Consider the following 12,030-nt stretch of genomic DNA (forward strand, 5'->3'; position numbering starts at 1 on the left):
CCCTGCCCATTGCTGTGTGACTCGTGGTGCCTCCCGGCAGGCAGAGTGTTATCAGGCTTGGTCATATGTCTTGCTTAGGCCAGTGGCATGTGACCAGAAGTGACACTGAGCCACTCTGGAGTGGAAGTTTTAGGAGGAGGCTTAAACCTTGAATATATGGCTGCCTGTTCTACTAGTTTTTTGCTTTTCCCTCTGCCCTGATCCAAATAGGGGCTTCACCTTTGGTTTTGGTCCTAGAATGAGAAGACATTAAGAAGAGCTGTAGTCAATCCACAGCCACCAAACTGTAAGTGTAATGTAAAGATACCATTGTCATAAGCCACTGAGAATTTCAGGGTCATTTGTTACTGCAGCAGAGCCAACTAATACAAAGGCCAAACCATAAATAATAACTAAGATAAATAAGATATAATAAATAGTCACAATTCCCAGTTACCTTTATTTATATAAAAGTATATTAAATAAATTATCTCAATATATACAAATAGAACAATATTACCTCTATAAATAGAAAATCCCCATATATAAAACCTTTTTTCAAATTATATAAATATGTACAATGTTGATCATGAAGTGTGAAGTACCTTAAATCTTAAACTCTGTGTAATTTGTTGGTACAGTAGTCTTATAAAAATACAGCTATCTATCTATCTGTCAAGTGTTTCATCAACAGCATTTAAGTCAAAGTGCTAAACGGTAATGCATGTTATGAATGTGCCCCAAATACAAGTCTTCTGCTTTTAACACATTCATATAAATGTTTGTTTGCTAATTGTTTCGAACCTCCAAAAGTACTCAAAGAAAACCCCCTAAACACCATATTACAAAAGGACAGACATATGTTAGAAAGTCCACCCAGTTTCCATTTTACTCTCCCACATGGTTTGAAGTCGGCCTCTCAAAAGTTCTCCAAAAATCCACCCAGGATTTTTTAGGGCATTTGTTCATTTGTTTTTCCTTAGATGATCTGGCTTCAACTTGAGTGTAGAAAATATACAGTCTAGAGCATGATATGTGCAAAAGATGCTGTAGCGTTAAAATAGAAATTTAAAAAACTTGAAATTGGTTGTACCGCTCATTACGTTCCATAGTGTCTAATGCTGATGTTGAAACCAGAATGCCAATCGTGAGAACAGGTCAGATAAGAGCTTTCTTTGAGCCCAAGGGTCTCTGAGCTCCAAAACACTCATTTGTGTTTCCATGTATTCTACTGCCTTAAATGTTCTTGGTCACAGTGCAACACGAGCTCTGCAGAGTTGGCAGATCCAAAAGCAGAATCCTTCATGCAACATTGAGGGGCAAGCTCTCCTTCCCACTTCGCCCTGCTCTCGCCTTCCTGCACTTACACAGAGACACAGACAGGACGATGATGAAGATGATGACCACAAGCATCACTGCTACAACGATGAAGAACATTTCTGAAAAATAAAAGGTACCAAGTCAACTCAGAGAGAGAGCTTGAATCCCATTTACCAGTGGGCAGAACTGAAGGCATAACCCCAAATTACACCATCCTGCTTTTGCGTAACTTGAAATTTCTTTCCTGCACTCTTTCCACCACAACACATTTCGATTAGGAAAGAATCTGTCAAACCCTAGATGTTTGCGGGCAATTGACAATGGTGAAAACGATTTAATAAACTGGATAATGCTCACAGTCTAGAAAGATACATGAAGATGGAAGCAAGAACGGCTGTTAGAAACAAGTGGCTAAAAATGATGCTGAGTTTGGTGGCAACGATTATAGAAGCTGAACTATCAGTGCAAAGAGAGATACAGAGCACTACCAAGATTCAAGTAAAGAAGACATGATAACTGGTTGGGGCAATACGAAGGCTTCCTGGTGGAGGTGGCATTTGAAACGATTCTCAAAGGACACAATTCAGCAGATAGAGAAGAGGCAGGGGAAGCAGCGATCTAGGTGTGCACGAAGTCAGAGAGCAGCGGAACTCAAGCTGGCTTTAGGAGGATGGACCTGAGGGCTGTGGGTATGAGGGCCCAGACGGTGCAGGACCAGAGGGAAAGAGAGCCCTTTCCTTGTCAGTGTCAATAAACGGGAGGGGATTTTTAAAAGTGTTTTTAACAGGCTTAAATTACATCTTAACAAGGCACTAGGTCATTATTGCTATCCTTTGACTTTTTTGTTCCCAAAAGTACTCAGAGCACTACCCCGCTCAAGCCTGGTGGGAGATTCCTGGGCTCTCATCCTCATGCACGTGTCTGAGCCTCCACGGCATCTCCAGATAAGATCCACTCCTCACTTGGCGTCGGGGCCCTGGTGTGGCACATATGTACACATACACGTGCTGGCCAGGCACACACACATGCATATGGTATACCTGATAGACTCAATCCCTTCCCTTCGTGGTTACAACCTTTGTGGCAACAGCCCAAGTAGGTGCTCATAAATGTGCATCAGGTGCTGCTGCACCTGGTCCAGAAGCTCCCCCCCAAGCCCCCCAAATCAGAATTTAAGTATGAAGAAATGCTCAGAGAAATCTGCATTTGATGCTAAATCCTAAACATGTACCATGGGCCCAGGGCTCAGCAGAGAGCTTAGTGCATGGTACATGCTCAAAAAAACACTTGCTAATACAAGGGAACAACATAGAAACATCTCTAAATGCCTAAAATTATGAATAACCCCCAAACCACAAAAAACCAAGGCAGTTTTCCCCTGAAGAAAGTACATCCTGGTCCTGGAAGGCACCCCTCCCTCCCAGATGGATCAGGGTTAGAGCCACTCACCCGTGGACAGAACTTTCTCTTGGCTAGTGCACTCGATGGGACTTTCTGGACTCTTCTGGTTAGCTCTTCGTGATGGAATCACTGCTTGAACATTGAAACAGTAGTTTTCTCCTTCATCCACATCAATCAAAAACTCATTAGTGTTCGTCGTGGCCTTTTTCTGTTAAAAGATAGAGTCCTTTATTCATCTGGGCTCAGAGTGAATTCTGTCCCCTTTACTAAGTCACTGTGGTAGTTAAAGCCTACATGGACACATCTGACATAAAGGATTGGAAGTGAGTTGGCTCATCAAGTTCCCCCGATAAGTGCTAAGGATGTTTTTTTCCCAAGGATGAAGATATCCAGTTTGGGCACATCCAACCCAGTTTTTAGCCCCTTTAGAAGATATCTGGGTCTTCCCCGGTGGCGCAGTGGTTGAGATTGTGCCTGCCAATGCAGGGGACATGGGTTCGAGCCCTGGTCTGGGAAGATCCCACATGCCGCGGAGCAACTGGGCCCGTGAGCCACAACTACTGAGCTTGCGCGTCTGGAGCCTGTGCTCCGCAACAAGAGAGGCCGCGATAGTGAGAGGCCCACGCACCGCGATGAAGAGCAGCCCCCGCTTGCCGCAACTAGAGAAAGCCCTCGCACAGAAACGAAGACCCAACACAGCCAAAAATTAATTAATTAATTAATTAATTATTTTAAAAAAAGAAGATATCTGCAGTAAAGGAAAATAGGAATGAAGTATTAATTGTTGAATGGAAAACAACTCTTGTCTCTGGGATCCTCTGTAGAGGAAGAAATGCGGGAGCTGGTGGGAACCTTGGAGATGACCGGTCCAGCCCCTTGGCTGAGGAACCTGCATATCCGAGGAGGCCCTGACCAAGGCAGCTGGAAGTCACAGGTAAAACCAGGACAGCGGCCCCTCCCACTCCACCACCCTGCCCTCTCAACCACCCCCTCTGATATTTGAGTTGGAAAAGAAGTAGGCTGTAAAATCAAGGATCTACAATTTGAAACGAGTCATAAAAACAAAAGAAGGCTCACCTTTCCTGTACTCGAAGCTCTCCAATAATAAAGTATATAATTCAAGTCCTTGCCAAAAACATCGCGGAGGCTTAGGAATGTGCCGCTCACTCTGACTAAGGTACGTGCATCTTGTACGGTCACATTCAGTTTTGTCCCAACTTGTTCAAAACTCCGTATCGTTGGCTGTCCAAGGTTTGCTAAAACACAGAAAATGGGCTTTGTTGGAACCAAAGAATTCTAGACAAAGTAGAATCCCATTAATCACGGTTAATAACAACTTAGTCATCCTTCCTGAAACAGCTCATAGAACCAACTCCCTAGCCCCAGAGCTGAACCCCGAGATGTTCTACAGCAGTGCTGTCCAGCGGAAATGTAATGGGAGCCACAGATGTCACCTTAAATTTCCTTGGAGTCACGTTAGAAAACGTAAAAAGGAACAGGTGAAGTTAATTTTAATAATGTATTTCTTTTAACCCCATATGGCTAGAATATTATCATTTTTTTTTAAATTTATTTATTTATTTTTATTTTTGGCTGTGTTGGGTCTTCGTTTCTGTGCGAGGGCTTTCTCTAGTTGCGGCAAGCGGGGGCCACTCTTCATCGCGGTGCGCGGGCCTCTCACTATCGCGGCCTCTCTTGTTGTGGAGCACAGGCTCCAGACGCGCAGGCTCAGTAGTTGTGGCTCACGGGCCTAGTTGCTCCGCGGCATGTGGGATCTTCCCAGACCAGGGCTCGAACCCGTGTCCCCTGCATTGGCAGGCAGATTCTCAACCACTGCACCACCAGGGAAACCCTAGAATATTATCATTTTAACATTTAATCAATATAAAAACTTTTGGAGATCTTTCTCAAAATCCAGCGTGTATTTTACACTTAGGGCATTAGCCATATCTCAAGTGCTCAACAGCCACATGTGGTTAACCAAACAGCTGCATAAGATTCCGTATCTTAGATACAATAAATTAGAGGCTGTGCGAAAGCCCAAGAAATGTCTTTGGTCCCTCAAGGAACCAGTTTTAACCACCAGGTCTCTTTGATGGCTCAGTTATCTCATGTGCTTTGGTTGAAGGACAGTAAAACAAATCCCAATAAATTAACAGGAATTATATGCAAGTATGTGTGTGTGTGAGCACACGCAAAAACATAAACTATTTTCCCTCTTGCACCGAGAAAGGATTTGAAGCGGCTGACAAAAAACTCAAGAACTATAAAAAGGAATCATGAGGATGCTGCCAGTGGAGGGAGAATAAATGTCAATGACCCTGCAGTTACTCCAGGCGGCTGTGGGTAGGGTTGCTACTCTAGCTAAGTGCCGGGAGAGGCACACAGGTAGAAGCACTAGGGGAGTTTGAAGACGGGCTCTGGCACACAGGGGCTCAGGGCAGGCAGCCAGATTCACCTGGGGGTGAGGCTGGCCCTATTTCCACCCTCAAAGTAGGTGCTAAGGGGAAATGTGGCTGCCTGTCCCTCTGGCCCCTTCTCTCCCTCCCTGCTTTGAGAAACTCCCCTCTGGGTGTCAGAAGGGTAAATATAAAAGCACCAATAACACAACACTTTCATTCCAAGTCTTCTTGCTAGAGCAGCTGATTTCACTCTTCTCAATGTGCTACATGTGTTTATTTAAAATACCTAGTTCAGAACCATAGCCGTGTCAAAAAATTTACGTCTCCTACTTGGCAGGAATCCTCTGCTCTCCCTTAGTAGACGCTCAAGTCAGTTTACTGGGCCAAAGTCTGGGGAGAAAAGCATTCTGCGTTTTCAAGACCAGCATGAAGGAAGCAGGATGGGAGCTGGCCGGGCAAGTGCCAGCACATCACAGGACTCAAATCATGGTCAAGCGATTAAAAAGGGCAGCAAGCCCAATTATGAGATTGGAGGGAAATGGAACTCTCCCCATGGATTTGTGACCATCTGTGAAAAACCCTAAACTGGGACTTCTGGTCTGATGGGACTTCTGAAAATTCAGAAGTGAGATATATAAAATCTCCTAAATATATATGGGGAAATACTGGAATATATATGAGAAAATACTGGAACCCCAGGCTTGGTGAATTTCCTACTCCCTGCCCCTCATCCAGCCAGTTACTGGTAGGGTCTGGGGACAGACTGGTGGAGAAACCTACTTGATGACATTGTTATCAACTCCAAAGTTCACGTTCCGTGAACCTCCTGCCACATCCGGAATGAGCGAAGAGGCCTGTGGCACTTACCAGTTTCTGAGAAAGAAGATGTGTTTATGGATAAATATTTTTTTATGTCATGGCTCCTAAGGGTCACAAGCTCACAAGAATATTCAGAAGTTTTTGAAAACAAGAATGAACGGTTACTACAAACCGAGCTACTTACTCTCTAGGTAAGGTGTGAACTCCGGGGAGTTGGTAAACGGAGGCTCCCCAGTAGAACTGATGGCATCCAATGGGTAGGAAAAGACCCGCGCCAAGTATGTCTCTTTCACGTTTTTCACGATCTCATCAGTGACGTCACACTCTGTGTCTGTTGTGTAGAAGCATTTGTTTTTCCAATTTCCTAATCTAGGGCTGAAGGAAGAGAAATGGAACATTATGATTTGCATCCAACAAGACAAACTGTTTTCTGGCTGGGGTGCTGTGTTCCAGTAGCCGCTTCCACAAGCAATCCCGAGGTAGGCGTTTGGTACACTGAGCACTTTAGATGAGTTTGAATCCTCACAGCAACCTGTGGGTGGCTCTGTAATTGTTCTTACTGATAAGGCAATGGAGGCAAAGGGAGACTGGGTGAGCAGCTCCAAGTCACACAGCTGGATTTTGAGCCAGACAGCAATTTGACTACTGGATCTGTGCTCTGAACCGTTTTGTTAAATATCTTTCTTAAAATGTAGATGATCTGTCGTGACTATGTGGGAGAAAGGGCAATTTTCCATCAAGACCCAATTATTTATTACAGTCTACTTATTATATTATATTCTGTTTACCACATTCTATATTCTATGTAATATAGTCTATCCTATTACATTCTATTGTGACCATTCTTGGTGTGGTTATTTAACAGCTATTGAAACTACTATAAGCCAGGCACTGTACTGGACCCTCAACCATGTTACTTCATTTGGTATAATCCTTCCAAGAAGGTATTGGATCTTTCTCACATATGAGGACCCTGAAGCACAGAGCTGCTAGGTAACTTGTACACGGTCTCACAGCTTATGCAGTGAGAGCTGAGCTGGGTCTGTTCCTCTCATTATACTACATGCCTCCTTCACTTTCACAAGATGTGCTGTCAAAAACTACAGAGCAACAATACAGGTGGTTATCTGTCAAAGTCTGAGACTAAGAGACAGATCTGACGAAAGACAGAGCTTTCTTTTGTAAGATGTCATTGAAGAGGAGATGATTTAAAGAACTGCCAAAAATGAAAGTATCCTGAAATGATATAAAGAGCTTCTAAAAATGAAATTATTCTACAGAACCAAAACAATTCCTAGACAAATGTCACTGCAGCTGGATCCACACACATCTGTCCCACATAAGTTGACAGCTACCCTGCTCTTCCCCATCATCAACCACCAGCGTTCCCTACCCTTCATTCAAGGCCACATTCCAATCCCACCTTCTGCAGGAATCTCCAGATCTCCTTGCTCAGAACTTATCTTTCCCTTCCCCATCCCCCAGCACTGACATCTCATTAAAGCACTTAACATGAGGGTGGTACCAGGGCTCCACACCCTTGTGCTCCCCCATCACGCAGTGGGGCTTTAGGGCTTGCACATGGCCAGGCCTTGCTGGGTATTAGATGATTTACATTTCCAGGTTGAACCGGGGGGAAAACAAGCTGCCACATGGATTCAGTTGTCTAAATCTAGGCATGAGAACCATAAATAAGTATTTTTTTTAAAGTCTGAACTAAGTAATCGGGCTAAGAGGGTGCGAGTAAACACATTCTGGGTCCTTAAATTCACAAACAAAGATTGATACAGAAATATCAGTTTGCATACTCTTAGATTTCTCTAATTTTCTGTGATAAAAGTAGAGATGCAGTCTTAATTCCAGAATGACCAGAATGCATTTTTTTAAATTACATCATTTCTATTTTAAAAAGTGAACGGGGAACCTGATGATTCTTCTCCACTGCTACGGCAAACAAATGGTTCAGATAACAGAGCAACACTGCTGGGTGCTGTGGCTACACTCCGTCTGAGAGAGAGCATTTGGTTCCTCCCAGCTCACAGTAGCAACCACAGTCCTCTGACAAAATTTAGCACAAGCAACTAAATCACCAAAAGTAATAAAGCCATAAACTGCTGTGAACAGGTTAGGAAGGGGCAATTCTGCAGTTCAGTTCCTCTGAATGCTATTATCAGCATGAACAATATAAACGCCTCCGAGTTTCCTCCAGGTATTGCAAAATCTCCTGATTTGGAAATAATAAAAGTTCCGCCTGAACTTCTAAAAAATCCCAACAGAATCCAGACTCACCAATTAAGGAGCCAGTTGTTTTCTACAAGCTTGGGAAGTTCCGTTTTAGAATTCAGAACGTTTCATGGAATCAATACTACAAGGGATGGGTCGGTGCTAAGGCTTGAGCCAGTAACACTTTGCAACCACCGGTGAACACTGTTTCCAAAGGGGAAAAAGGCAGTTGGCGCTCCAAGGAGGGGCTTCAGACACAGCAGCGGCGCCCTGTGTTTGAGGAGAGGCTGATGGTGAGGTGGGTGGGTCAGAAGGAGCTGCAGGTCACGATGCTTTCTCTAGGGAAGGAAACCGGGAGGGAGGAAGGCGCACTGAGGAGACCAGTGGGAATGACTTTCTTTCCTCCTCCCGGCTTTGATGCCCCACATCAGACCCGGGGAGACCCATTGAGGAGGTGGTGGTGCGCGACGCTGGGTAGACCGTGGTACCCGACCCTGCTGGGCGAGCCCCATCAGCGCAGTCATGAATAAGTCCCTCACCTTCCCAGGGCCAGTTTCCTCTTCTATAAAATGATTGCTACGGTCCCTTCACCCAGGAATCCCATTTACCCGTGGGCTGGTCGCCGAAGAGTGCGAGTCTCCGGCAGGGGCGAGGGACTGCTCACAGGTCCTCCAGCACAGGTGTGGAGACCGGTGCGGCGGGAACCACCCCCAGCCCGGGTCCGCGGGCGCCCCCAAGAGGCAGCTCTGCACTAGGATGTTTGCACAGGGGACTGCGTCCACTTAAATAACAACAGCCTTGCAAAGTCCAAGAACTTTGAGTTGACAAAGTCTTATGTTTAAAAAGCTGGTAAATCAGAAATATGTTTCCTCGTGTTCACCAAACTTAATATATTTCGGAGGTAAGCAGTCCTCCTAAAATCTTATTTTCACTACCCAGAAGGAAAGCGTCTACTCAGGTAAATTTCAGCTCTGTATCAGTGGAATTACTAACTCTCAACCAGTAGAATCTGATTTGACAAGTTTGACCATAATCGTAATTATTACCTCGAGTTATGAAATTCCTTTAAATCTTTCTATGTATCTATACAAGCATGCATGCACACACAAATTCTCTTCCGTGTTGCCTTGGCAATGGTTGTCATGAAGTTGATTTTGGAAAAAAACAAAAACAAAAAAACACCTAAAAGCCCCACTCCATACTTAGGAGCTGCATTCCAAATGCTACAAAAGGCTTGACACAAGCTAAACAAAATAGCAAAGCACCTTTAATTTTAGCCAGCGATACTTTTGTGCCTTTTACAAGCAGTGTTAATTTCCACAGCTGCTCTCCTCTACTTAATAAGAGCTCTACCAAGCCTCCTAGAACATTTCAGAAACCAAAAACTTGCTAAGAATATGGTGACAACCATCAAAAAGAGGACATTGAGATTGAATATGCTGAATTAGGGGCTCTTGGGGACAGCTGCCAATCAGGGATGGGGACAGATGAGCAGAGCAGCCCTGACAGCTCAGGGTGCAGACAGAGTAGTATTCTGTTCCTGCTCAGTGAGTCATGAATTTGATCCCCTCCAAGATCATGTATGCAACCAAATTTTGAATCATGAATCCAAAGATTATTGAATCAAACACTGTTTAAGGGCAATGTATACATCTGAACTCCTCCCCACCTCTTCTCTAACATGTTAAATCCCGCTAGCAGTCTAGACAGCACGGAAAAAGAGCTGTGTACTTAGATGAAATGAATTATCAGCGATCAGTGCCACCGTGGCTTGCTCAAGAAGGTTCTCCTATCCACAGCTTATACTCCACTTACAAATTTCCCCATCATCTCCTAAAACAATTAAAATGTTCTATCAGTTTAAGGTCTGGAAATGTTGCAGGCTTGATAGAGTATGGCTCTGGCCAACAAATTACGATGAATGCCCTCTTCTTTGTTATCTGTTAAATAATCTCATCCATCAATCAGCTTTAAAGACATTTATATTCAGCACAGGAAAAGTGGAAACAGCAAAAATCTTATTTTTCTTTTTTGGTACCTAGCTTACCTTATCTGAACAGTGTAGACATGATTGATGGGTTTGGGTTCCCACTCCAAAATGGTCTTGAAATTAGTTGACTTCCAAGTTAAATTATATGCTACTACTACATCTGTAGTGCCTTTAAACAACAGAGAAACAGCTATTAATGCTTACATGAACTTCTCAGCACACGATTTCATGCTGATGGTATAAAACATCTTCCCACTCCCCAACATCATCATAAACCTCACATTAATATATTTCCAACCACAAAAGCTTTAACTGAATTATCATAAGAAAAAATCTGCAATTTTTTCCTAAACCCAGAATTTCCTCATGGCGAGATTGATCGGGTAATATGAGGAAACACACAAGGATCTTGAAATCCTTGTTTGAAATTATTCATGGGGGAAGCCCTGTGGTAATGACCTGGAAGCACAGCCCAGGAGCCATCAGTGGCCCAGGGTGTCCACGGCCCAACTCGGGAAGGGCAGGACTGCAGGTTCAACTTAGCAGGGAAAGCCGGCTAGGAAGGGTTTTCCATAAATTACGTTAAAGGGCAAAGCCCACATGTGTAAGAAGAGTTAGGACTGCATCCAATAAAAAACCCGAACCTTGACTTTTTTCATTTGTATCTAAAATGTCTCTATACTGAAACTTCCACAGACATCCATGCAGCCGTTAAGCCTGTTACACCGTCGGATGTATTCGGTTAGGATGCCTTGGTGTTAAGGTCTGCTTGGCCAGTTCTCAGCAGATCAGCCTCTGCCCTGTCCGCACACAGAACAGGCTTACAGGGCATGCACAATGTGGTGCCTGCTCCAGGCCAAGCGACATTTTGCAAGGACTGCCTCTAACGCAATCTAAAACACAGACGGTCAAGATAAGACCGAGAGCCGCTTTTTATTATGGAAAGTGCATATATAATGAAGGATAACATTCAAACATTGCACGCCGACCCGTGCAGGTGAGGAGCCACGTCCCACCACCTTCAAGGTGTCGGCTCCCTGGGAAGCTCTTTCCCTAAACTTACAGCGAGAGCCCCAAACGCACGTAGGCAACGCTGGACGCCACGAGCAAGCATCTCTAGCAGAAGGCGCGGCGGGTCCCGGGCGGGTGGCACCTCAGGGCGGCAGGGCGAGCCTGCTGCCAGCCAGGACTGTCCTCCCTCCTCCCGATGGCGGGCCCCAGGGCTCGGGGTGGGGGGAGGGTGCCACTCACCTGTGGCTCCGGCCACCCGGACCAGGACCCAGCCGAATAGGAGCGCCCGAGCGACGGCGGCCTCGGAGCAGGGCACCCGGGGCCCGGTGGGGGTCGCCATGTTCACGAGCTGACGGTGAGGTCGGGGGGATTCCTTGCGCCCCGGAGGCTGGGGAGGCCGGGAGGCTGCGGAGGTTGGACTGGAGGCGCCCGGGGCTGCGGGATGAAGCAGGAGGGGCGCGAGGAACCCCGAGTCTGTGGGAGCCTGTGCCCGACGCGCTTTAAAGAGCCCCACGCACGCCCGCGCCTCCGCAGGCCCTGCGCCCGCCCCCGCCCCTCCTCCCGACTCCCCGCCCCCAGCCAGGCTCCAGCCGCCTCCCTGGGCTGCTCCCGGCGAGTCCACACCCCGGCCCCGCCTCCTCCCGGTAGGAAACTCCGAAACCCTGCAGGGGCTGATTCACCCGTGATTCAATCGGCCGCCAAGCGCGAGTGTCCTTCGGCCACTGGCGGCTCCAGGTGCTGAGGGGAACCGGGGTCCCAGCCACCCAGACCCCCTGACTCCCCAGCTCTGGCCCCCAGGCCACCGACCCCGATGTCCCGCCTGAGTGGGCGGCAGGTCTGTTGGGAAGGAAAAGGTGGCGGTTGGAAGGAGTTCGAGGTGGAGGA

The 12,030-nt window shown here is 46.1% G+C and overlaps 1 protein-coding gene across 1 annotated transcript; it reads right to left on the reverse strand.

Annotated features, from left to right (window-relative positions):
- Nucleotides 1-484: 484 nt before the first annotated feature.
- On the reverse strand, nt 485-11,686 carry F3 (coagulation factor III, tissue factor). Its single transcript, XM_059900170.1, has 6 exons — nt 11,386-11,686; nt 10,192-10,303; nt 6,106-6,296; nt 3,778-3,956; nt 2,749-2,908; nt 485-1,418 (listed from the first exon to the last, which is right to left on the reverse strand). Exons 1-6 carry the CDS (start codon nt 11,483-11,485, stop codon nt 1,282-1,284), a joined length of 879 nt encoding a protein of 292 aa, XP_059756153.1. The 5' UTR covers nt 11,486-11,686; the 3' UTR covers nt 485-1,281.
- Nucleotides 11,687-12,030: the final 344 nt, after the last annotated feature.

The sequence above is a fragment of the Balaenoptera ricei genome, chromosome 1 (assembly GCF_028023285.1).
Source record: "Balaenoptera ricei isolate mBalRic1 chromosome 1, mBalRic1.hap2, whole genome shotgun sequence".
Taxonomy (NCBI): domain Eukaryota; kingdom Metazoa; phylum Chordata; class Mammalia; order Artiodactyla; family Balaenopteridae; genus Balaenoptera; species Balaenoptera ricei.